The sequence below is a fragment of the Opisthocomus hoazin genome, chromosome 20, assembly GCF_030867145.1.
Source record: "Opisthocomus hoazin isolate bOpiHoa1 chromosome 20, bOpiHoa1.hap1, whole genome shotgun sequence".
NCBI lineage: Eukaryota > Metazoa > Chordata > Aves > Opisthocomiformes > Opisthocomidae > Opisthocomus > Opisthocomus hoazin.
Window position 1 is genome coordinate 15,728,892 of NC_134433.1, and position 26,169 is coordinate 15,755,060.

At 62.8% G+C, this 26,169-nt stretch overlaps 1 protein-coding gene across 3 annotated transcripts; it reads right to left on the minus strand.

The window, feature by feature from the left end:
- On the minus strand, window positions 1-25,513 carry HNF1B (HNF1 homeobox B). Of its 3 annotated transcripts, none has more exons than XM_075440431.1 (9): window positions 25,168-25,513; window positions 19,831-20,030; window positions 18,228-18,414; window positions 16,613-16,854; window positions 8,917-9,080; window positions 5,872-6,004; window positions 5,562-5,753; window positions 4,551-4,669; window positions 1-1,881 (listed from the first exon to the last, which is right to left on the minus strand). In XM_075440431.1, exons 1-9 carry the CDS (start codon window positions 25,506-25,508, stop codon window positions 1,861-1,863), a joined length of 1,599 nt encoding a protein of 532 aa, XP_075296546.1. In that variant the 5' UTR covers window positions 25,509-25,513; the 3' UTR covers window positions 1-1,860. The 3 variants fall into 3 exon arrangements, with proteins under 3 accessions (XP_075296546.1, XP_075296547.1, XP_075296545.1); XM_075440432.1 differs by having other exon boundaries at window positions 5,872-5,948; window positions 18,228-18,492; XM_075440430.1 differs by having other exon boundaries at window positions 18,228-18,492.
- Window positions 25,514-26,169: the final 656 nt, after the last annotated feature.

Genomic DNA, 26,169 nt, shown 5'->3' on the forward strand with positions numbered 1-26,169 from the left:
CTGAATATCGGTCTCCAGTTCATGATGACTTATTCACTGTAGGGCAAACTCCTAGCAAGGGTTAGGGCCCCACTGCGCTGCAGGTTGTACAAACACAGAGCAAAAGCGCCTTCTCTTGCCCTAAAGAAAGCACCCAGTGTTTTTGTTTCTAGCAGCGGTCATCTGTCTGCAGGCACTTCTACTGCTCTCCACCTCTCTAAATCACTCTCAGCGGTTGGCACGCGCTGTAAAGTTCACGAAAAATTTGCAGGGCTGGGGAGCATGAGATCCGTTCCCGGAGGGGCGCAGGTATGGAGGAGCTCGCGTCTCACGGGAGGGGAAACGATGATTTTTACGGCCTCCGCAGCTTTGGGAGGTCAGGCGTGGGCACCTGAAGCCCTCGGGGCTCTGGAGGGTGTGGAACCCGGTGTCCTCAGCGGGTGCCCAGCTGGGATGCGCCCTTCCCGCAGAGCTGGGCTCGCTTACAGGCTGGAGAACTTGCTGCAAACCGTTTCCTCCAAGAGCCGCTGCCAGGCGAGACAAGGCAGGCGGCCGGCGGGGACCGGCGTGTCCACAGCCCAGCACCTGGCCAGCCAGAGGTGACACCCCAAGGACAAGAGCACAGCGTTCACTGATATGGGTGGAGCCAACAAGGCTCATCGTCCGCCTGCTAACGGCGGAAAATAAGCCACCTGCACTGGTCATTTACTGGGCAGGAGACGAGGCAGTAACTGGGCACCCAGTCCCTTCTGCGCCCCAAGGAGGGGAGCAAAGGGAGACAGTCTCTGCACCCCATTTGAGAAAGACCCCACAAGAGCTCCCTGCAGCCTCACTCACCTCTGGAGCAGCAAATGCTTCAGGCTCACCTGAAAACTGCCGATGCCGAACGCTTCCCAGAGGTCTGGATGTGCCGACCCAGGTGCCGAGCGCTTCCCCACCCCACCACAGTCCATCTCAGAGTCCCCAAAAGCAGAAAAGCCCCTTGAGATCTCCGTCGCGGCAGCTGTCCCCACGCAGACCGTCTGGGTCCCACCGGGGCTCCGCTCGGCTCGTGGGACGTCACCGTGCAGAGGGCACGCGTCCGCCCGTCCTCCCGCGGGGCAGGGACCGGTGCTGCCCGACCGGCACCCATGCTTAGGCCCAATTCCATTAATTGAATTAACTCATTTAAAGGAAGAAGAGAAATACAAAACCAAAACCATCCTCAGCTCTGACCTTTACCAAAAAAAAAAAAGGGGGGTGAGAAAGAGAAGAGATTCGGGAACGATATATACAGATGGGGGAATTGCACTTAATTACAGTAGTTTACATCCATTGGACAAAAAATTTACTTCTTTTTATATAAATCTCTATGTATAGGAGTGGGGAAGGGTGAGGATGGAGCAGACTGTACCTATATTTACAGTTTAATTGGCTCAGTTCAACAGCACACGCAATCCCTCCTTCCAGACACCAAGTAACAGACCCAAGTCCCTCTCAGTTCGTCCGGTGGAGGAGTATAACTTAAATATTATCCATCTTCCCCTTCTGCCAGTCCCCAGTACAGCTTGTTCCTCGTTCCTCAGGAGAGCCAACGGCCTCTTGGAAGGCAAATACTTCAGAAAAAAAAATCCCCAAGACACGTCTTGGAAATACTGCGTGGAGGGAAGGAGAGGCACGGTCCTGGGTGGGCACCCTGCGAATCCGGGCTCGTCCCTGGCGGGGCGCGGAAGGGCGACGGGGAGCCGCGAGCCTCCGGCTCCGTTTCGGGTTGCTGGGCTCCTCGCTGCGGCGCTGGGCTTCGCTCTGGCGATTCCCCAGGCTCGGCGCGCGGGTCACCGGCGGGATGTTGTGGAAAATCAGATCCCGTTGCTATGTGCAAAAGCAGCGAGGTGTGGAGCATCACCAGGCTTGCAGGGGACACTGGGGAGGGAGAGAGCAGCACAGTGACCGGCAGGCAGGCGGGAGGCGAAGGCAACACCGCGGGGGCTCTCCGGGGCCATGGCAAAGCATCTGGGGGCATCACCAAGCATTCGGGGGGCATCACCTCCTGCACCCCCCCGGGACCTTGGCGGTGCCACACAAGCCCAGCTTGGCCCCGAGCCCTCCCCAGCACCCCCGAGGGGGAGGCAGTGGGAAAATACTTTCCGAGTCAGTTATTGCCACTCCCTCACAAAAATAATAATAATTAAAAAGGGTCTGTTTGTGCCGGGGCTGCTGCAGAGATTGTGCCACGCAGCTCAGCAGCGCTGCCAAGAGCAGCCAGGCGCAAGCCTGAGCGCAGGAGCTTGTGCTGGGGTGGGAGAGGGGCCGGGGGCCGCACTCATCACTGTCCCCCCAGCGTCGCTGTCACCTCCGGGGAAGGAGCCGAGCAGCCCCCACCGCCGCATCCGTCCCGCCGCAGCGGCCCCTGCTCCATCCCTCGGGGTGGGTCCCCCAGGCAGGGTCCCCCAGGTCACCTGTGGGGTGGGGGGCCGGGAGCTGCGGGTGACCTTGTGGGCTGGAGCACACAGCAAACATCGTAAGGTGGAGATAAGGAGACGCCAGGAGCCTCCCGTGACATGTCATTAGGGACGGGCCGCGGCTATCAGGTGTTTGCTAACGTAATAAAAATGGTGGCTCGGCCTCAAGTGTTGTCAGAGGAACCGGGAGGTATTTGCCCCTTCCAGGTCTAAACAACAACATCTGATAAGCGACCCGCAGCATCGGGCTGTGAGGGGACAGCCGGGGGGGCACCGGGGATGTCCCCCCAGCCTCTGTCCCCGCCGGGAGCAGCCGCCACGGAGCGGGTTTGCGGGGTCTGGCGCGGGGGCCGCGGAAGAGCCAGCGGGCAATGATGGAGGCTTTGCGTTGCACGAGGATTCTCTGCCCTTGCAAAGAGTGGGGGGATGCTCAGGAGCTGCAGCGTGGCCCCCCGGGTGTGGGGTTTCACGTGGGCTGTGCAAAAATATTTGGGTGTTTGAGCCATGGGGGGGTGAGCAGCGTTTACGGGGCCCGCACGCCACCTCCGCAGCACTTCACTCGCCCCTTGCAAATGAAAGGGGCGACCACCGGGAAATAAAAAATAAATCAGCGCTCAGGGACAGATTTTTCCAGCTTCAGCGTCGAGCGGTTGGTGGGAAAAGCTCCGGGGGCTGGGAGGCTGCGTGGGGGGGACACAAGCCCTGTGCCCACCCCAGCCTTGTGCAGGGGTCAGGGGCCAGATCCTGCCCTCAGCGCTTGCAGGACCACCCCGTGGCAGTTTATCACGGACGGGGGGCTAACGGGGTGGGTGCGTGCCCCTTCGGCGCTTCGCACCCATCCGCCGCAGCAGCCGCAGGCGCCCAGCCCCATCTCCCCCTCTCCCGAGCCACCAGACCTCCTCCTCCTGCTTTAATTAAAGTGCAGGAGCGTGATGGAGGGGGAAAAACGAGCGATCCCCCCACCACCCCGGGCAGCGCTGCGTCAAGGTAGGTTGATCGCAGCGCCTGGCCGGCAGCGGGGATGGCCGGGCTCGGTCTCCCTGCCAGTGACATTTCCTCCGTGCCCAGGGCTCCTCTCGGCCAGGCCGGCATCAAAGGAGCCCGTGGCGGGAGAGCACCATTAATCAGGGGGAGTTCGGGCTGAGCGCGCACCAGATGGGCTGATAAAGCCGCGCGGAGGAAATGGTGCTGCCGGGGAGGGCGGCCGTGCCTGACCACCCCCCGGGCCGAGACGAGCGGGTGCAGGTAAATGGTCACCCCGAGCACCACAGAGCACGGAGCCCGACCCGAGCCGGGGGCGGTGGCGTTCGTCCCCGCGTCCCGGGCACCCCGATCTCCCCTTTGCAGCCCCAGCCCCGTCCTTTGCCCCCCGCCGGGCACCCACGGGGGGGGTCTCACAGCAATCCCACGCCGTATTTACTCTGTGGTCATTGCAGACATTTTTTTCCTCTCCCCTGTCAAAGCTTGGTAAGAAAGTTTATCTGAATGCAAGTTCAAGGCTCTCTCGTATTTATCTAGCAATCAATAAGGGCCACATATTTCCCACAGTCCCCAGAGCCGGCTTTCAGAAAGGGACTATTGTCTGAGAAAAGCCTCGCACACCTGATCTGAACCGGGATAAGTCCTGCCTGACACCTGCGGCACCGGGCCGATGAGAAGGGTCTACGGGCTGGGGGAAGTCGGGGCGCATCGGAGCCCGGCTCCTCCGCTCGACTCCAGCCAGGGCTGATCCGCGCTGGACGCGACGGCAGCAGAGCCTGCTTGGTCCCGACCTCCTCAGCCCAGTTTGAACCCCAGCAGGATGCTCCCAGTCTGACGAAGCTGTCCCAGGGATGAGCGTGGCCTGGCTGGTGCCACCAGGCGTTAGACAAGTGCTCACCCGGCACAGCCAGCCCATCGTCCAGGCTGGTCACCCAGCAAGCGGGTTCTTCGGAGCCCATGAAGGGGCTGGGACAGGGTTTTCGGTGCTGGAGGGCTCGTCCTCAGCTGCCCACGTAGGTGCAGCACAGGCAGCGGGACGGGGTCTCCGCTACGTCCTCCTCCAGCCCCGCGTCCGGGGTAGAAACAGCCCCGCTCCACCTCCGCGCGCCCACCCCTGCGCACCCTCGGCCGCGTCTGCCTGGCCCTTACCTGCTTACTGGAAGACATATTGGTCAGCGTGCTGATGCTGCTGGTATCCGTCACCACCATCGCCGAGGGGAAGCGGGAGGTGTGGGAATACTGGGGAGGCTCCTGTTTGTGCGCGTACACTGCGGAGAGCGGGGAGACAAGCAGCCGTCACGGAGCAGCCCGAGCGCCGGGGCAGAGCAGCCGAGCGCCGCGTTACGGCCGGTCACAGGGGTGCTGCGTGGGACCCAGCACCGAGGAGGCACGAAGGAGGTACAGCAAGCCCTGGGCAGAACCCACCGCCCGCCTCTGAGCCACCGCTGCCTCGGGTAGAAGCTCGTCCGGGGAAACCCGTGGGGACTGAAGGGCTGGGGCTGGACCAGGCGCCAGAGCTTGGCAGCCGCTCTGCACCGGAGCTTGGGCGAGGAAGAGCAGGAAGAGAGCAAAATTGGAGTACTCTGTCCAGTTCTGGGCTCCCCAGTTCAAGAAAGATGAGGAGCTGCTGGAGAGAGTCCAGCGCAGGGCTGCGAGGATGAGGAGGGGACAGGAGCATCTCTCCTACGAGGAGAGGCTGAGGGAGCTGGGCTTGTTCAGCCTGGAGAAGAGAAGGCTGAGAGGGGACCTTAGAAATGCCTCTAAATATCTGCAGGGTGGGGGTCAGGAGGACGGGGCCAGACTCTTTCCAGTGGTGCCCAGCGACAGGACAAGGGGCAACGGGCACAAACTGAAGCAGAGGAAGCTCCAGCTGAACCCGAGGAAGAACTTCTTCCCTCTGAGGGTGACGGAGCCCTGGCCCAGGCTGCCCAGGGAGGCTGTGGAGTCTCCTTCTCTGGAGATATTCCAGACCCCCTGGACGCGGTGCTGTGCAGCCTGCTCTGGGTGACCCTGCTTGGGCAGGGGGTGGGACTGGGTGACCCACAGAGGGCCCTGCCAACCCCTGCCATGCTGGGATTCTGTGATTCTGGGAAAAGCTTCTTCTCCACCCGAACCCGTTTTCTGGGCCCTTCCCTTCGCAGCCACCGGCCGGACCCTTACTGTGCGAGTTCTGCAGCTGAGTCACGGTGGCCATGAAAGGCTGCTGCGTCATGTGGCTGGGCGACTGCTGCATCAGCGGCTGCTGGTGCGGGCTGTGGAGCTGCTGGGAGAACTGGACCGGCTGTAGGGCTGCCAAGCTGCCGGCGACGCTGTTGATAACAGGGACGCTCTGCGCCTGCGAGGTGTTGAGACCTGGGAGGAGGGAGAGAGCAGAGCGGGGCCGTCAGCGCGCGCGGGCAGGGGTCCCGCTCCCCGTCGCGGGAGCGGGGGGGTCCAGGAGGGCACGGAGGCGAGCTGGGGGTGCGCTTACTCTGTGCGATGGCCATGACTCCCGAGAGCGGCGTCATGATGAGGTTCTGGGACTGCTGCGGGTTGTGGTGGGACAAGCTGTGGATGTTGGTCAGGGTGCTCACCGGGGGCAGCCCGCCCCCCGAAACGGAGATCTGCCGAGGAGCGAGGCAGGAGAGCCACCGTCAGAGACACAGCCGAGGGGCTGCTCCCGGCCCCCCGCCCTGCCACCCAACCCTTCAGCAGGGCGATGGTGGGGCAGGGGGTCAGGAGAGACCCCTCCGGAGAGGCGGGCGGGCTGCGGCCTCGCCGGGGCACCTCCGGTCCAGCGCACACAGCGCCCACCGCCCCGGGGCTGCGGACCCCGGCTGGGAGGCCTGGGCGTCGTGTTAATAAATAGCGAAGCGGCAGCGGGGAAGGGCACTGCTGGCACCGGCTTCCAGCTCCACCGGAGCACGGAGCTGGGCCACGGCACATCCCGAGCCTCTGCCATTTTGTCCCCAAGTCCAAGCTCCTGCCCTCAGGGACAGCTGAGGACTCCCAACACTTATTAACTTCTCACCGTCACGGTTGTAGGGAAAAGTGGGAAATATAAACTCAGGAAATAAAGAAAAAGGACAGAAAGCAGACAGAAAGGGCCTCACGGCGATGGTCCTGGCCATCACCCTCGCAGAGGGGCAGGGTGCTGGTGAGACAGGGCGAGCGCGCTCAGCCAGAGCCTGTGTCTGGGATTTCGGGTCGGTGTTTAGGGACCAGACACCCAAAGACACTCAGAGTGTGCCGACAGGACTGGAGCCGGTCCCCAGGACAAACAGCGGGCGAAGTGCCGGATCTCTTTAATTGCTGTGCGTTCTCCTAATCCCTCTAATTAGACCTCTTGCACCGAGCAACCTCGATGCCGGCTCGGAGCCATCCTTTTGCCTCTGCGTGTGACATTTCTGGACACCAGTCCCAGCGCCTTGTTTATTCTGCGCATGTGAGCTGGAGATAGCCCCACTGCAACTGAAACAAATCCATCAATAAATTCCGAAGCCCGGGAGTGACTCATATTTCCTGATCCGGTATTTTCCACTTTCAAAGTTTCTTCAAGGCCAGGTTGCAGCACACTTGGCTGCACAAGGCAAACAGCTCACGGCAAGCGCACGCCGCTCGCCCGCAGCCGGGGCTCAGACCTGAAGCCCTGCACCCAGAAGAAATGCTCTGGAGACTGCGGGACTGGAAAAGACCCTCCAGACACTGGACCCTCGGGGGACACCCTCCGGCACTACCACGGCGAAGGGCAACACCGGAGCATGAAGGAGTGAATGACCAAAGCTTTCTGCAGCCTCAGTAACGCTCCTCCCTGAAAAAAATCGATCGCCTTCAGATGCAGCAACTTCCTTGGCAGCTTTTGGTTTCGTGCGGGGTATTAAAGGCACATGTTTGCTTACTAGAAACCACAGCCTACAGCATATTTTCATTAAATCACTAGCAAGCACTAGCTAGCCCTGCTTAAAGATCAGAGATAAGCTGGCAGAGCGGCACGCTGCTGAGGAGCAGAGCGGTCCCAGACGGCGCGGTGCAGCAGGGATAAGTCAGCAGGGCTTTTGCTGCCGCACACCTCTGCCTACTGCATTTCGACAAGCTGCTGCTTCTCTTCATCTGCTGCCTTGCCACGCAGCTTGCTCCCGTGTTGCCTGGTGAGCTCCCCCTGCCCCGTCCGAGGGTCCCTGTGCGCTGGCAAACCCACCCCTTGGACACAGCCCCTGCGAAAGGAGCAGGCAGGGGGGTGCTGGCAGCCCCTGACACCGAGCTCTGCCCCGCTTCGTCCTCGTGGACCCCCGCCCTGGGCACTCGGAGCTCGCTGCTGCTGCTGCTGCCTGTGTTCCTGACTCATTTTATGGCTGCAGGGCTCAGGGTTACACGTCTCAACACACCCCTGGGGAGATACGGGCGTGTTCGGGGTGGAGGGAGCGTGCTGGGAGGGCTGGGGTTTCGCTCTGCAATGTCCCCCCTGCTTGGCGGGGGACGCTTGGCAGTGCAGGGTCAGCGTCCGAGCCCGAGGGGCTGCCCCGAGACCCTCGCGAGCCAGAGAGCAGCAGAGGGAAAGGCAAAATAAAGCAGTGCCACAGCTGAGGGAGGGGATGCCGAGCCCCTCTGCAGACACCCAGCTTTGCGAGGAGACCGACGCGACGGCCCAGCACAGCCAACCCTCCGAAAATGGAAGTGAAAACCGGGGGAGAGCGGGCCCAGCCTCGCCGCCCAGTGCCATGTTTGACTTTCGCTTTCAGCAGAAAAAACTCCTCCCGGAAGAGCAGCGGCCGCACGCAAACCTCCGCCAGCCCGCTCCGGGGACCGGCCATGCTCTCCCATCCCGTCCTGTCCCGTCCTGCCCCGTGCCCCCTCCTCGCCCCGCTCCGTCACGCAGCTCTCCAAGGGGCTGTGCACCCACGGGCAGAGCAGCCCAGGCGCTCAGGCACTGGAAACCCAGCCCAGCCCCACATTTACAACCACAACGGCCTCGCAGCACCCGGCATGGGGGCTGTCAGGCACCCGGCGAGGATGCCAACGTCCCATCGCCGCGCGGGCGCTCGCAGCTCTGCCCGGCGAAACCGTTGCAGCAGAGCTGCGGGGCTGGCACTCATGGGTTAGATGTCCTGCGTGACGCCCCAGGACAAGGAGGTCCCTTCTTGCAAGCAAAGCACTTCCCCAGCAAAACTCCACACTTGGGAGGGCTTAGGGAAAAAATAATGAATGAGCATTTTATCAATACCCATGTCATCGGCAGGGGAAAACAAACAGCGATCCACCCAGGGCGCGTTCAATCTGCAAGGCATGCGATCAATAAAAACCCGAGCGGGGCTCTGTCAGATTTATGGGCCGCGCTCGGAAAACACGCCGTTGCCCGCCGGGGGCCGAGCCTTTGAGGCGGGCGGCGGGGACGGTCGCGCGCCCCGCGCCGCGGCCCCACAATGCCGCATTGTTCGGCGCGGGCCGCGTGTGAAACCCGGGGAAAGCGTGTTTGCTTTGCCCGCTGGGCCCTCTTATCTTATCAGCGCCGCCGCCACAATAGCCCAGGTGTACTCACCATTTTACCGTCGGGCGAGAGCAAACCGTGGCTCGGGTCCAAGGCGGCCGGGGAGACCTGCTGCAGGACCGCCTGGCTGGTGGTGACCATGGCACCGCCGCCGTGGTGGCTGATGGCCCCGGAGGATGCCGCCTCGCCGCTCGCTGCCTGGCTGTACCGGACCCCTGCAAAACACCGCATGGCGTTGGCGTCGCCCGTGGGGACCCCGGTGAGGGTGCCCCGGCCGCGCCATCCCCCTCCAAAAGTGGCCCTGTGACAGGGAACCCCACCTCCCACCCCTCCCTGGGTCACAGAATCACAGAATCACAGAATAGTAGGGGTTGGCAGGGCCCTCTGTGGGTCACCCAGCCCAACCCCCTGCCCAAGCAGCGTCACCCAGAGCAGGCTGCACAGGACCTTGTCCAGGCGAGTCTGGAATATCTCCAGAGAAGGAGACTCCACAGCCTCCCTGGGCAGCCTGGGCCAGGGCTCCGTCACCCTCAGAGGGAAGAAGTTCTTCCTGGGGTTCAGCTGGAGCTTCCTCTGCTTCAGTTTGTGCCCGTTGCCCCTTGTCCTGTCGCTGGGCACCACTGAAAAGAGCTTGGCCCCATCCTCCTGACACCCACCCTTCAGATATTTATAAGCATAAATATCCCTCGGCATGGCAAGAGGATGCAAACAGACGTGCAAGCTCCTAAGCGACACCCTCGAGTGAGAAACAGGAGCTTGCACGGCGCTGAACGACGTGCCCCTTCCTCCAGTGCCGCTTCCCAGCTTCCCCCCAGCCCCGAATTCTGAAATTACAGCGGGAAGGCTGCGGGGAGGGATGCTGCACGCCACGCTGCCCGTGGGCCCTGCTGCTGCCGGGAGGAAAGGGAGCCCAACCCGGGCCAGCCGCTTGGACCGGCATCTGCATCCCTTGCGCTTCAATTTGCACGGTTTGCATCCGCCGGGCAAATTCCTGCCATGTCCCCGTGGCTCTCGGACACCGGCGCGGGGCCCTGAGCTGCGGGGAGCGACGCTGCACCCTCCAGCTCTTCCCTCTGCTGCCCAGCTCCGAACAGAGATGGCTCTCCCTTGTTTCTCAGGCCTTTCCACATCTGATTTCCCTCTCGATTCCCTCCCGACGGGTGCACGATTCACAGATCGCTGCAGGAGGACAGACACGCGCAGACCTCCACACCAGACCGCACCCCACAACCGCGAGGAGGGAAACCTGGCTTGAGCACAGGTCTTCTGTATAAATACATTTAATTTGGCTAAAACCCCCTGCACCGATAACCAGATGACCAGCCCTGTGTCATGGAAAGGCATCTACAGATCACAAATAATTAACCGAGGAAAGCCCACGGGAAACAAAAGCGTCTTTTACGAGGCTGCCTTGACGACTACAGTGAAAAGCCATTTATTACGAGGAGTCCGGCACCGTGCTCCCTGCCGGCGTCGCTGAACTGCCCGGGGATCGAAGCGGTGGATGGACAGACGGACAGCCCATGGCTCTCCTGGGAAAGAAAACCACGGCGACGAAGCCCGCTCTCTCAGCTGAGACCACCAAGAGCATCGTCCGCCCGTGACCCCCGGCTGCGACCCAGGGGCACTGGGGGCAGCTCCCCACTACGACCGCAGCCGGAGAGCTTCAGCCTGCGGAGGATGCCGGCGGCTTCTCGCCCGTCCCGGCACAGCACGGACACCCCCAGCTACAAAACCTGCCCAGGCAAAGGATCTTCCTCCTGGGATTTCGGGATCTCCTCCCGAGGGGAAGAGCTGATGCAGGCGGGCTCAGCAGAGGATGCTCTAAGGGCTACTCTAAAAATCTCCGCATCAAGGAAAGGGAAAGAAAAGACAACTGGAGTCCGGGAGCTTTCCACGAGCTCCAAAAGCACCTGCCAAAGGGCAGATGTCTCTCTGCGCCCTGCACCAAACCCACGGTGAAGTCAGTCTTTAATCGCCGCCGCGTCTTCCCCATCAGCTGGTCAAACACGTCCCGCAGATAGGAATCTCCCCGCCATGTCTGGTTCCTGATCATTTTCCCAGCAAACCCCTTTTTATCCCTGATAATAAAAGAATGTCCTCTGGCAGGTGGATATTTGCCGGCCCGAGTGGACGTCCCTGCCGTGAACAGGGTAAACATTACTCAACCGGGGCACTGTCACCCGCATTCCTCCCGGCGGCCCCGGCCGCGTGCAGAGCGCGCTTCAGCCGCTGCCGCTCTGCGATCCTGCAGCGCTGCTTAAACAATGGGAGGGGAGATAAAATAAAGCCCTTTCTTCTGAGCACGATCTTCAAGATAGACGAGGAGCACAGGCGGCTCCTATTGGAAAGAAAAGCAGAGTTTCTGCTCGGTCTTCAGTCTCTTTTCGGTTTGGTGAAGCTTTCAGTAAGGAAAAAAACCCACCTTTTTAATCCTTAAATCAGGCTTCACCCAAGAGAGGATGCTTGTAGCTCATGAGCCAAGATGCTCAGAATTATGAAGGTGTCTTTTAAAAACAGATCAGAGGCTAAAAGCTGATTTTCAAGCTCTCCCCTGCAATCCCAAGGACAAGACTTTTATTGTTTGAGGAACAATAACCAACGCTGAGATTTTCAGATAGTCTGGTGGCCGAGATTTTGGGTCTCCAGATAAAACCGCTGGAGACTCCGAGTCTTGGCGAAGATTAACTCTTCCCAGGAGCACGGGGTCGAGCTCGGGGGAACAGCGGTGGTGGCACCGTCCAGCCCCCCCAGCCCCCACTCTCAGGGAGGCAGGGGCTGTGCTGGGGGGGGGTTCCTGCACCCCAGAGCCCATGGGCACCCCGGTCTGCCCTGAAACTTGCTTGCCGGGCAGGGTAAAAGCTCCTCGGCCACAGCTACCTCGCAGTCCGTTAGGAAGCCACCAACTACCCTGGCTTGGGTTCTCCCCGTTCCTAGAATGGGATGGGTATTATTATTTATATGCCCTCAGGGTTGGGTTGGATTTGGGCAGATTAGGTGATTAATATCAGAAACCAGCACAAGGCGTTATTGCTGTTGCTACTGTCATGCTACAAGACACAGAGCTCCCTGGTGACGGCGGGTACCTTCTCCCCAAGGTCCCCATTCCTGGCGAACACGGTGAGCTCCAGCCCAGCCCAGCCTAAAGCATCCACGGGGCAACAGCCACCCTCAGATTCCCTTCCAGGCTGCCCCAGGCGCACGCTGCTCCTCGCCAGCCCCCGTTCTCTTGCCTGTGGGCTCTCTCCGTCACGGCAGCCGGACCCCATTTCGCACGGCGCTGGGATGCAGCATGCTGCCGCAGGGCAGGGATCATTGCCCGGGCTTCCCCGGCCGCCGGCTCCCCGGCAAACCGTCCCCACCGGCCGGGGTGAACGCACGGGGCCGGCTCCGTCGGTGCGCACGGGGACGCGCGGGTTTCCTCCCGGAGCGAGCGGGGGGCTCTGCGCTCCGGGGTTTGCGAGCAGGGAGCTCCGACGGCCCTCGAAGCCCGACGCCACGTTCGCCTCCGCAGCTGGAAGCGGCTCCGGTGCAGAGATTTATTCCTCCTCGGCCTCTCCCTGCAGCCGCCCGAGAGAGGAGCCGGGATGGGGATCACCAGCAAAGGGCCTGGCCGCGGAGCCTGCCCTCGTTAAGGCTTTCTTCTTTTTTTTTTTACTGGAGCTACAGCCGTAATATAAAAGTCTGTTTATGGGACCCGGCCATTGTGCGGCCCCCGAGCTGCACAGCCCGTGAAATGTTTTACTGCTTTCCCAGGTTCCCAGACGAGCCGCAGGGTCCGGCTCCCGCAGCCTCAGCCCTGTGTTCCAGCCGACGGGGACGGGCGGCGCGACGGCCCCCAGCCCCACGGCCCCCCGGGCGCACCCACGGCTTGCTGCCGCCAGCCCCAGCCCCCCCCGCTTCGCTGGGGTGCCAGACCCGTCCTCCCCACCCGGCTTTTGGGGTGGGGAGAGCAGTGGGGGGGTGTTAGGGCAGCAATTGGTATTTTTGCTCTTTTTATCACAGGTTTGTGCCATTTTCTAGGTACGCACCAGTCTCGCGTCTTTGGCAAAAGCAACGCAGCCGCTCGGTTCTCCTCGGCTTCAAGCCGTATTGATATGATTAAATTGTACTTTAAAAAAAAAAAACTTGTTGTACTTTTAAATATATTTCACAGGCAGCAGGAGCCCCTGCCGCCACCACCGCACGGCACATCCCGACCTCCTCCGGCACCGCGCGCCCGGAGCTTCGCAAACATCCTGCAAACCCCTGGCGATGCCCAACCCCGAAACGCACCCGGCCGTGCCTCGCGCCTCAGCACCCGCGACTCACGTGGCGGCAAGGACTCCGCCACGGCTCTGCCCGACCCACGGGGACGCAGCCACCGGCGGGGACCGGGAGCCCGGCAGCGGGGTGAGCAAGGCAAAGCACCGTGCTGCTCCCACCGACGCCACGGAAGCGGCCGGGTCGGTTACGGGACCGTCTCACCCCGCCAGCGCGGGGTCCAGGCAGCGCCCGGGGCAGCTCGGATTTTTCGGGCTGCCACTCAAATTGTCTCTAAAGTGTTAATCTTGCTGCGTTACAGAGGTGCATAGTTTATATCCATTATAAACCTGTTTATGGGGACTGGACCCTCCCATTTCGCTGCTGTCATAAAGTTCTAATTACCCCCCATAAAACCGGGAAAAGCTCCTAACAGCGCACTGTACCCACCGAGCCCCACAATGCGCCCAACAGTAAAATATTACAGCTGCTGGCACCGGCTCCGCGACCCGCACCGGCACCCACGCCGAGGGGCAGCGTGTAGCACCCAGACACAAACCGAAGAACCTCCGGCCCAGGGTTTATTGGCGGGCTCTCCTTTAAGGAAAAGTTAAAACACTCCAATTGCCCTTTGGGTTTAGGAAGAATCCCAGGGGCGGAACCGAGTTATTACGTTCGTTATCTACATCTATAGAGATATCTAAAAATATATATAAATACTGTACATTCATGTATATGTGTGTGTATACGTGATTGCTCTGATACTGCTCTGACGTCGCAGCGTGGGTACGGGTGGATGGACGGACGGATGGACGCCCCGACCACCTTTGGGTGCAGGACCCCCTGGGACGGGCTGGAGGCGACGCCGCGACCCCCGGCCGCGGGGAGGGGGCTTTGCGGGGTCCGCCGGGCGCCGCCGGCCCTTTGTATGCAGGGCGGGAGGCGGGGGGCGGCTGGCAAGCGGGGCGGTGCGTCACCTAATCTCGTCAATGCGCCGATTGTCTTCGGGGCTCTTGAAGATAAAAATGGCATAAGCCAGCGTCTACGGCACGGCACCGAGATAAAGCCCCGAGCGACCTTCAAATCAAACACTGAACCAAGATCGCTGATAATACCCCATAGGAAGGGAAAAGTCCAGAGTCTGAGAGAAGCCTCCGAGATAGACAGGCTTCAAGTATTTACCTCCAAATAGTCAAGAACTACGGCTCGAGGCTTGACAGATGGGTCCCCAAGAAGAGGCCGCAAGGATGTTTGACTTTTACAGCTCTGATCCCTGCCCGGCCGCCGTTACGCCCTTTCGCAAGACGCCATGGACGTCCCGAGGAGCAGGAGAGCCCTCTTTGTCTGCAGGCACGGGAGGGATTTTGCAGCTGCCCCATGTCGCCAGCCCCATCGCTTCCTGCCGGGGGACGTCACGGGGGGCTGGGGGCTGCACGGGGCAGGGCATGGGCAGCGTCCCAGCGGCGTCATTAAGCTGTTAAGGCATTGAGCTCTCCAGACGCCACCGCACACAGTACAAGGGCATGGCCAGCCCTGGATGGGGTCAGCCGGGCAGCGGGGCCGGACCCACCGGCACTGCCCCGTGCCCCACCGCGACAGCGGGTCCCCAGACGTCCCTTGGAGGAGGCTGAAGCAGCAACAGACCCAGCGCTGCTTCGGGAGCCACCAGCCTGCCAGACCCAACTTGGCCCAAGTGACACTGAAGCAGTCATGGCTGAGCTCCATCCCTGCCCATCGCCCCCAAACCAGCCCTAAAACCCCTCGGTGGCCCTTGCCATGCCCATCCCCTCCTCCTCAGCGAGGCCGAAGGATGCAAGCACCGGCCACCAACAAATTCCGGCGGCCGAGCCCTCCTGACCCCTCCAGAGGGGCCCTTCGCCACCGCCGCGGCCATCACTCCTGCCGGCTCAAAGCCCCTCCGAATGGGCTGTCATCGGCCCTATGGCCCCAGCCGGCTCCTGCTGGCCACCGCTCCGACGGGAAAATAAAGGTTGGGGCTTAAGGGCCCTCCAGCCCCCAGATAAATGCCCGCGGTTACAGCAATCGCCGTCCCCTAATAGAAGAAAACAAAGGCTCTCGCGGGGTGCCTGCATGCGCGCTGGCAGGACGGGGCCACATCAAAGGCAGCGGGGTTCGTTCAAAGCCCCGGCTTAATTGTCAATTAAGCATGCACGGGGGGGACAACGCCATGACAACGCGGGGCTGCATGCTGGTGGGGTATTGTCAAGCCCGCCGGCCGACACTGAAAACAGCTGATTTTGCTGACAATGTGCTTGTAGGGCACCTTGTAAGCAATCAGCCGGTGACAGGAGGGCAAACGTCCGCCCCGTCCCCGCCATTGTGCGGGGCATTCCTGGGGCAGGGTCACATTCTGGTCACCGCCGGCCGGCCCCGGGGGACAGCGGTACCCGGGAGCGGGTGGGATGCTGCCTGTCCCTCCCTCGGCTGGGAGCGGGGTCGGATGCTGCGCACCCACCCGGGTACCGCTTTGGGGGCTGCCCTCGCCGCGAACGCCCCAGCACCGGCGTGCGGCCACGCGCTGGCACCGTCCCCAGCTCTCAGCCCGCTCTCCCCAGGCACCTTGCCCTTCCCGCAGGGACTCTCCGCCACACGGTTTTCTTTTCATTTGCCTTTGTAACGAGCTGGGTGTGTGTAACGAGCCAGGCAGGGTCACGTCCAAGAGGCGGCTGGTTTCAGCCTCCTCGGCCGGGCTGTGCCGGTGCCAAGGGGGGATTTGGGGGGCAGTTGGGGCGCAGCCCCCGTGCTGACCCCCGTCCCTGCCTTCCGGGGCTGCTGCAGAGCGCAGGTGGGGGGACAACGGGGACTGTTCCCCCAGCAATGCCTCTCGCCCCACAGCCGCCCTGATTAGCCTCCCCCGGCAGCGTTACCACCTGTGTAAATCCCCCCGGAGGTTTCAGAGGGTCTGCTCGCCCCAGCCGGCTCCTCGCTACGCACAGTGGGGCCGGGCGATGAGCTGGAGGTTGGGGTGAGCCCTGCATGAGCAGCTTTCTTCATCCACCTCCTCCCCCTCCGGCACGGGGATGGCACAGCACCGTGCACCCAGCCTGGGCCAGCTCCAGCCCCGCAGCGAGGCCAGGACGCGCTGCCACGTCTTCCCACGGGCTCCGCACCATCACCCCAGCACCCCCTTCCCTGCTCCCCAGCGGGCTGCAACCCCAGGTCCCAGCGCTGATGCATCCATCGGACGCAGAGCAGCCCGTCCCCCCGCACACAGCCTTCCCCTGCCCGGCCCGCGCGGGGACTCCAGCGCATTCAACCGACCAAGCAAACGCCGCTTTGCGCTCGGCAGGATGGAAATCCAGCCCTCGCCACGTGGCTCGCCCGGCCGTCGCACCTCAGCGACAGCGCTCGCTCCTCCCCGCACCGCCACCGCCCCTCGAAGCCGCGGCAGGGAGCGGGGGGACCCCCCACATCATGGCCCCAGGGGCTCAGCACCCCTTTCCCCGACGGAATCGCTGCAAATGCTCCCTCGGCGAGGGCTTACCTGGCATTTTGCTGGGAGGCGAGGCGCTGGGCTGGTTGTGGTGGGGGGAGCCGTGGGACAGCAGCAGGTTCATGCTGTGCGGGGGCTGGCCCGAGCTGTAGGCGTCCATGGCCAGCTTCTGGCGGAAAGCCTCCTCCTTCCGCCGGTTGGCAAACCAGTTGTAGACGCGGACCTCCGTCACCAGGTTGGAGCCGAGCCCGTGCGCCTTGGAGGGAGACACCCCTCGCTGCAGACACTCGGCCCTGCGGGACAAGGGGACACGTTGGAACAAGGGTGCTGCTGGGGGGGCTTCGCCGGCGCTGCCGGGCAGGGGGAGGACAGGCGAATTTGGGGGCGTTTAAGCCGTTCCTAAAAGCCTGTCTGCTCTTTGCAACTACATCCGTGCTGTAAAAGCCACCCCCCCTTCCCTCTGACATTGCTGTAACGCTGCTGCGTCCCGTGGCATCCCTGTAGCATCCCTGCTGCATCCCCATTGTATTCCTGCTGCATCCCCATTGTATTCCTGCTGCATCCCTGTGGCATCTCCATGGCATCCCTGCTGCATCCCCATGGCATCCCTGCTGCATCCCCACAGCATCCCCATCACATCCCTGCTGCGTCCCCATCGCATCCCTGCTGCGTCCCCATCACATCCCCATCGCATCCCCACAGCATCCCAACTGTATCCCTGCTGCATCCCCATCGTATTCCTGCTGCATCCCATGGCATCCCTGCTGCATCCCCACAGCATCACCATCGCATCCTTGCTGCATCCCATGGCATCCTTGCTGCATCCCTGCTGCTTCCCCATGGCATCCCCATCGCATCCCTGCTGCGTCCCCATCACATCCCCATCGCATCCCCACAGCATCACAACTGTATCCCTGCTGCATCCCCATCGTATTCCTGCTGCATCCCATGGCATCCCTGCTGCATCCCCACAGCATCACCATCGCATCCTTGCTGCATCCCATGGCATCCTTGCTGCATCCCTGCTGCTTCCCCATGGCATCCCCATCGCATCCCTGCTGCGTCCCCATCACATCCCCATCGCATCCCCACAGCATCACAACTGTATCCCTGCTGCATCCCCATCGTATTCCTGCTGCATCCCATGGCATCCCTGCTGCATCCCCACAGCATCACCATCGCATCCTTGCTGCATCCCATGGCATCCTTGCTGCATCCCTGCTGCTTCCCCATGGCATCCCCATCGCATCCCTGCTGCGTCCCCATCACATCCCCATCGCATCCCCACAGCATCACAACTGTATCCCTGCTGCATCCCCATCGTATTCCTGCTGCATCCCCATGGCATCCCTGCTGCATCGCCAGGGCATCCCCATGGCACCCCTGCTGCATCCCCATCGTATCCCGGCCCTGGCTTGGAGCTCGCTCAGCCCCGGACATCGCCCGGATGGGGAGCAGAAGGCCATAAGAGAGGACTAGATGACCTCTAGAGGTCCCTTCCCACCCAAAACTTTCTATGATTCTGAGAGGCCGGGCAGCTCAGCAAAGCCACGCCACAAGCCAGTGGCCAGGACTGCAAGCCGGGAGCCCGGCATCGCACGCGGTTTTTGGAAGCAAGGCAGCAGGGCGGGCAAGGCGGCAGCGGGCGGCGCGGGGCAGCCCTCACCTGTTGCATTCCTCCACCAGAGCCTCGCGCTCCTCCTTGCTGGGGTTCTTTTGGCGGTCGTAGGCTTGGTACAAGATTTGCTGGGAGGCCGGCCCCCACTTGAACCGATTGCGACGCATCTTCTTGCTGGGGGTTTCGGAGCAGGCGTCGTCGAGCTGGGCAGCCCCCTGGTTCTGCTGATTGAACTCTGGAAAGAGAAACAGCAGCTGATCCTGACTGCCTTTGTCTGTCATATTTCCACAACCCTGGACTGTCTGGTTGAACTCTGAAAGAGAAAGGAGCAGACGTGAGCTGGCCTATGGCCGCTGCTCGCAGTCACCGTCCCGCGCGGACGTGGCCCCCCCCCGCCCCGTGTCCCCTCCCGCAGCACCCCAAGCCCGCGGCCTCGGCGCGCTCTGGGGCAAGCCGGGTGCTCCCTGCCACCCACCCGGGGAGCCAGCCTGGCACGCCGGCGGGGGGGTATCGCCATCCCTCCGGCCGGTGTTCAACGGGGAGGCATGCTCAGGGCACGCGTATCCACGGGCAGCTCTGCCGGCGTGCGCTTGCTTCGGGGGGATTTTTGCAAGCTGGGGACCAGGCAGGACGACGGCAAAGCCCCCCGAGAGGGTGCCTCTCTCTGCCCCCCTCCGGCTCCCGCTCCCGTCCCAGCGTGGTGGGACGCTGGCCCTGCGTCTGGGCAGGCAGGCACCAGAGGTGACCTTCCCCGGCAGCCTGCCGCAGACCCGGCGCTTGTCACCGCGGCAGTAAAGGGAGATTAATGGGAGGGTTTTATTATTCTCAGTTTTGCAGGGGAATTCTCCCTCTTTTTAGAATGGTTTCCCCCCTGGAGACGAGGGGGGAATCGCAGGGCAAGGCTGGAGCGGGCTCTGTTTGCTCGAACGTCTCAAGGTGTGTTTTCAAAGCAATGGTATTTGGTGCTAAACCCTTTCCTGCACTTCCCAGCCGCTGGGTATCGCATCCTTTAGGAGGAGGGAGGCAGAGCCCCTTCTAGGGGGGTGGCAGTGCCCCAACCCGCAGCTCGGCTGAAAACGGGGCTGCTTCGGTGGTACGGGACCAGCCCGGGGCCGGGGTTGGTGGGAGAGGCGCCCAGAAGCAACGGTCCGTGTGCTCGGTCAAAATCATCGGCATTTTACACGGCACAGACTGCCCCAAGACTACGGACAGGAGCAGCTTGCAGGTGTTTTCTTTCCTCTCTCTTTGCTTTTTTTTTGCAAGCAGTTGCAGAAAACGAGCGGTCTCCAGAACCAGCGAGGAAAAGGGGGCAGAGGTGGGAAAGGCGTCTAATTGCGTCTAATCATTAATCGCTCCCCCAGCTCTAACAAACATAAACACACGGCAGCCCAGCTGTGTGGGTGGGCTGGGGAGCACCCGCGTAGAGCTACTGCGGGCAAGGGGGGCTCTCGCCCGGTTCCCCTGCGCCCGAAATTCACTTCACTTGCCCAACTGTTTGGGGGAAGATGCTGGGGTCCAGGCGGCTCTGCCAGAGGAGGGGGCAGGGTCTGCTCCCGGCCGCATGCCGGGTATCCACGCGCAGGAGCGGGATGCGGAGACCCCCTCTCCCCCCCGCCAGCCCCGAGGGGCCAGCGCTGGCGCGGGTACTTACGCCGGAGGATCTCCCGCTGCTTGCGGACGTACCACGTGTAGAGGGCGGCTCTCTTCTGCGTCTTCATCGGGGTGCCCTTGTTGAGGTGCTGGGAGAGGTGCGACTGGTTGAGGCCGGTGACGTCCACCACCTCCCGCTGCGGGATGTTGTGCTGCTGCATGTACCCCTTGATCATCTTCGCCGCCCGCCACGGGTCCTCGCTGCGGGGAGGGAAACGAAGGGTTAATCTCTGCCGGTGGGGGAAAAGCTCCCTGGTATTTGCTTCTTCCCATGATGGAAACCCGTTATTGTTCTTATTTCGAAAGCTGTTTTAGAAGGACACAAGATCCCTTGAGCGTACATCCTTCCCCGAGTGCCATCCTGGCCCCGCAGAGCCCTGTCCTGCCCCAGGGAGGCAGGGGCTGGCGGGCTGGGGGATCCCGAGGCTGCTCCCCCCAGGAAGGGAGCAGCAGAGAGGACCCTGGTGTCCTCACGGGGCGCATCCAGGTCTCACCCATGCTGGTAAAGCACCTCCAGATCCCACCAGGAGAAATTTATTCTACTCTAAATGCAGCCCATCCGTTAACTGCTGCCATGATGATGTTCATTGCTATTTCTCTGGAGATATTCAAGACCCGCCTGGACAAGGTCCTGTGCAGCCTGCTGTAGGTGACCCTGCTTCGGCAGGGGGTTGGACTAGATGACCCACAGAGGTCCCTTCCAACCCCTACTATTCTGTGTGATTCTGTGTGATTCTCCCTTTGAAGATACGCACACGCAACGGGATAGGCAAACACACACGTACACATGGATATGGGGAGCAGGTATTTCCCTGAAGAATGAGAAACCTCTCACCTGGAAGCGCTGGGGATGCTTTTCCTGCCCCGCTCCCGGCTGCGGTACCCGCACTGCACCCCGTGCCCCGGGGACCCCCACACAGCCACCAAACCCCACCCACCACGCTTGCTGCTCTGCCTTCTCCGTTCCATTCCCATGGAGGTAATTACCTAAAACCCTCAGTATTCATTTAAAAAAGACCCCTGTGTCCGCCCTCCGGCAACAGCAAGGCGCGCTCACGGCCCGAATGCAAACGGCTGGGACGCAGGAGGTCAAACCACGCACGCAAACTCGAGCAAGTCCCCAAACGGAAAACCAAAACCAACACATCCCCCCCGAGTAATTTTAAATCATTCTTTAATATTTTTAAACACTTGAATCTGGGTCCTACAAGACGGAGGTGTAAAATGACTCTTTCCTAAATCCGCATTACTTCGGTGTCCTTGGGGTGGGTGACACCAGTCTAGGGAACAAACCAAATGACAGCCAAAAATCGGAACGCTGCCTGCGTTCTCTCGCTCTAGCGCAAGCACAGCGCGGTGGCCAGCGCGCCTGCGCTGTATTCCAGACCCCCGGATTTCTCCCGCACCCCGGGAGGACGTTGGACTAAAAGGAAGTGCTTGAACGGTGAAAAATCGGCGTGGAGCCCGAGCCTGGTCACAGTTCTGCGCTCGAATAATGCGATCCTCCAGCGCCGCGCTTGGAAGAACCGTCCGACTGCCCTCCCGACTCATTGCTGGTTTTGGATCCTTCAGCTTGTCACCGGGAAAAGAAAAACAACGCAACACAACAAGGAGATTTCTTACTTTTTGTCGCGAACACGGCGTGAAAACAAAGCTGGTTGGATCCAAAGCAAAACTCCCCGGGCAGGGCCAGCCCGCTGACGGCGGCGAGGGCTTCCTCCCACCCCGGGGAGGAGGGCACGGAGCCCTCCTGGGGACGTCGGCCCCGTGCCCAGTGCTGCATCCTCCAGGCAGGAGAACTGCGCCGCGTACGCGGTGTCCTCTGCACGGCGACGGTCCCGCGGCACGGCGGCGGAGCTACGGGCGCGCGGAGACGCTGACTCCGGTTTTCCCAACAGCGTGGACCCCCGAGCGGGTTAAGCAGGGTGCAAAGAGAAACGCCAGCTCCTGTCCCCAAACGGCACCGATGGCACCGCCGATGGCACCGCAGCCCCCGCCGCAGCCGGGTGTGCGAGGGGCACGTCTCTGCCGGGCGGCACCGGGGGGCTCGGGGCTCCGGGGTCTTCGTGGGGCCCTGGGAGCAGGCGGGAGCCAACCAGCAGGGTGTGAGGAGAACGTCCTTCCAGCGCCGCGCTCCTCGCGCGCTCCTGCCCGGCCAAGCCCGCCGGCCACGGCTCTCACCTGCCCAGGGCTCACACGGACTTTTGTCACGAGCGGTTCGTGTCACTGACTGATCCTACTAATTACTGATTAATAATAAGTTAATGGAACAGAGCTCGTTACGGTTTCTCGCAGCAGTTTGGTTCACAGCTAAGCCAAGGGCATCGTTTTCCCAGAGTTAAATCTTGAGCTCTATTGAGAGCACGCTTTAAAAACGCCAAACGAGTAACCTGGGCCTTCCAGACGTGATTTCTGAATTTAAATAAAATTTGGCAGCGTTTTGGCTGGAAAAAAAATGTGAGAATTAGGAGGAAAAAAAAAATCCCCAAGTTTCCCTTCGTTTTATGATTTTAAGCAAGGCTTCACCTCGACATTTCCAGTGTGTTTCACACTTACGCTTTCAAAACAATTATTCGGCTCTTAATTTCTCAGCAGTGATTTTCTTTACAAATCAACTTGACCGTATTCCAAAGGGTTAAACAACCTGAAACCAAACCCAAACATTTTGTTTCATGTTAAACAAAATGTTTGGACTTGACCCAAAATGAAACGTTTGAGTGTTTGTTTGGCCTTTTTTTTTTTTTTTCTTTTTTGGTTAACCTAAAAAGCCAGAGAGGAAAACCTTTTGATTCAACACAAGCCCATTTTTTTTTTGGTTCTGTCACCGAAATAAAACAACGCCATTAATTGTCCAGTCTTCACCGGGACTTTACAGGTAGAAAAGAAAAGCAAAAAAAAAACCAACCTACCCAACCCAGGAGTGCTTTGTAATACTGGAAAACCACTTTATAGCCCCGGCTCTGCCGTCCTTCTCCACCGAAATCAAGGAAAAGTTGATTTTTCTTGCACAAAATTAACCCCGCTGAAGCCCAGCCGCCAACGCTGACCGAGGAGGAGGCATTTCCCCCCCCAGCCCCACGTGCAGGTGGGGGGGCAAAGCCCATCCCTCTCCCCAGCGGCTCCCAGCCCCTCTCACCCCCTTTGTCAGCCTTGAAAACAGGTAAATACACTCCACATCCCCGGAGAAATATGCCAAGAATTTATACGGATGGATTATAAACCCAGCTCCTGACAGAAGCGACCCATCTCCTCTGCACCTCCCCGTGCACACGGGGAATCGGCGCGGGGAGTGGTGCTGCGCCCGGAGCTCCCCGCGCCTGTCGGAGCGGAGTTGGGGCATCTCCGGCCGGGTCCCCGAGGCCGGGCGGCTTTCCGGCGGTCCCCAGGATCGGGATGCTCCTGGGGTATATTATTTGCCCGAGCGGGGTCTGGGTGAGCCCCGGGGGGTGGGACGGGGCAGGTGGGCAGCCGTGGGGCGTCTCGCCCCGGAGCTGGGCTCTGCGTGCCGCCAGCACCCCTCTGCCCGGGCTCGGCGAGAAACCGCCATGCCAGCCTGCCCTCGGCGCCGAGCTCGGTGCCGGCCGAAACCCTTTGGGCGCCATGAACGGGCCCAAGCGACCGAGCCGCTTGCCGAGGGGCCAAGCACCCCCAGGGACACCGAGCGAGTCCCGGGGTGGGGACGCCGACCCCGGGGGAGCGGGAGCAGAGGGGGTTTCGCCCCAGCACGTGGCTGCAATAAATGGCTGGCAGCTCCCCTACCCTCTCCGAGCACAAAGGCCTCGCGCGGAGCAAACACCCGCTCTTCGCAAAGGCTCCCCGGGGACGTGCGCCCGCTCTTGTTTGCGCCCAAGGCAAACCCTGCACAGAAACACCTGCGGGATCCCGGGGCTGAGCCCCCCCGCACCCCCACGGCCACCCCCGGGGACGGACGCGGCACTGGGGACAGGCAGGAGCACCCCGAGGTGCCGGGCACGGTGTCGGGGTGCGAACCCAGGGATTTCTCCCTCGCACGAAGCCCCTCGGCACCCGCTGCGTCCCACCCCAGCCCCCCAGGCAGACACCGGTGCCGCTGCCCAGTGCTGTCCGCCCCACCGGGACCGGGGCAGGCCCGGAGCCACACCGACAGCGTCCCCGGGGCTGGCGGGGGGCAAGAACTGGGGGCTGAGCCCGTCGGGTGGGATGGGTGCCGCACTCGGGGTCCCGCCGGGGAGGCAAAGTGCGGTGCCGGGTGATGGGGGGGACACAGAGATGCCCCCGCCATGGGAGGGGACGGTCCCCCGGGGGTCCCCACCTGCGCCATCGGGGAGCCACCATCGCCCTCCCCGGGAAGAGAAGCGGCGGGGTGCCCCCCCCCCCTCAACCGGGGGCACGGCGAGGGGCCAGTCCGATGCCGTCCGCGCCCCGACCGAGCGGCCCGGGGCAGGGGGTGACCTCCGAGCCCCGACGGCGACCGGTCCGGAGCCGCAGCCCCGGGGCGGGGGGGGGGAGCCCAGCCCGCCGCCTTCGGGGGTTTCCGCCTCCCCCCCCCGCCCCCCGCCCGCTTTACAACCTCGGCAATGAGTAACCCGCCGCCCCGCTCGCCCTTTGTGTATCTTTCTGTTGATGATTTATGGAAATAAATTAATAACACCCCGGGCTCCACGTGCTGCAGTTTATGTTTTATCTCCCGGCGCGGACGGACGGAGCCGGCGGCCGGTCCGAGCCCCCGCGGCCCCGCTACCCCCGGCCCCGCCGCGACGGGCGAGCCGGCAGCACCCGACGGGGCAGGGGAGGCGGCCGGTGGGCCCCGGCCCCTCTCCCTGCCCGCTCCCCTCCACAGCCCGCCCCGCTCTCCGCCACCACCGGGCAGCGAGCCCCGGGACCCCCCGGGCAGGGAGCACCGGGGTTAATCAAGGGGAGGGCACTGAGCCCTGGGACCCCCCGATGGGGTTAACCACGGGGAGGGCACGGAGCCCCGGGACCCCCCGACGGGGTTAATCGCCGGGAGGGCATGGAGCCCCGGGACCCTCCGACGGGCAGGGAGCCCCGGGATCCCCCGACGGGCAGGCAACCCGGGCAGGGAGCACCAGGGTTAACCACCGGGAGGGCACGGAGCCCCGGGAGCCCCCGACGGAGTTCACCACGGGGAGGGCACGGAGCCCTGGGACCCCCGACGGAGTTCACCACCGGGAGGGCACGGAGCCCCGGTCCCCGCCGCCGGCCAGGGAGCCCCGGGATCCCCCACCGGGCTGGGAGCCCCGGTGCCCGCCGTCGGGCAGGGCTCTTGGGGCCGGACCCCGGCGTGCTGCGGGCTGCGCCCCGTCCCCGTCCCGGTCCCCGTCCCGGTGCCCGTCAGTACCTGATCATCCTGTCCACCTCGGCCCGCTGCTCCACGGCCTCCTCCGTGTTGAGCGCCTGCAGCTCGCGGAGGATCTGCGGCGTGTCGAAGTCGTCGCCGTCCTCCGAGCCCTCGTCCCCGGAGAGCTTGCCCTTGCCGCCGTGCCCGTTGGCCAGCGCCGGGAAGGCGGCCTTGCCGTCGGGGGGTCCCCCGGGGGACAGCGGCAGGCTCTCCAGCTTGACCCCGAACCCGGCGGCGGGCACCATGTCCTCCAGCGCCCGGATCAGCCCCTCCTTGGTGGCTCCGGAGCTGAGCAGGGCTCCCAGCAGCTCCCGTTGCAGGGCGCTCAGCTGGGACACCATCCTTCCCGGGCTCTCCCCGGGGCCTCCCGCCCGCCCCGGCCGCCCTCCCCGCTCCGCCCCGGCCGGCGGGCTGCTGGGGCCGCGGGCCGCCCTCTACCAAGCCATGACCGCCACCATTAGGCAATATACCCCATGCAAATCAGCCCGGGAGGCCTCTCCTCCGGCCGCCGCCCGGGCCCCCCCCCCCCCCCCCCCCCCCCCCCCCCCGCCCTTATCGGGACGGACTTTGCCCGCGCCCGCGGGAGGGCCCGGAGCGGCGGGAGGAGCGGCCGGGCGGGACGGGGCGGGACGGGACAGCGGCTCCGAGACCCCCCGACGGCGGCCGGGGCTGCAGGGCTCGGGGCCGGACGCAGCCCCGGGACGGGGGTGCTGTCCCGACCCCGCCCCGGCACCCGTCTGCCAGTACCCCCCGTCCTGCCCCGCTCCGGCCCTGGAACCCCTCTGCCAGCACCCCTGGGACGGGACCCCCCGTCCTGTCCCGACATCCCTCTGCCCACACCCCCGGACTGGGACAGGGACCCCCTGTCCTGTCCCACTCCGGCCCTGGAAACCCTCTGCCCGCACCCCCGGGACTGGGACCCCCTGTCCTGCCCCGACCTCATCCCGACACCCCTCTGCCCACACCCCCAGACTGGGACAGGGACCCCCTGTCCTGTCCCGC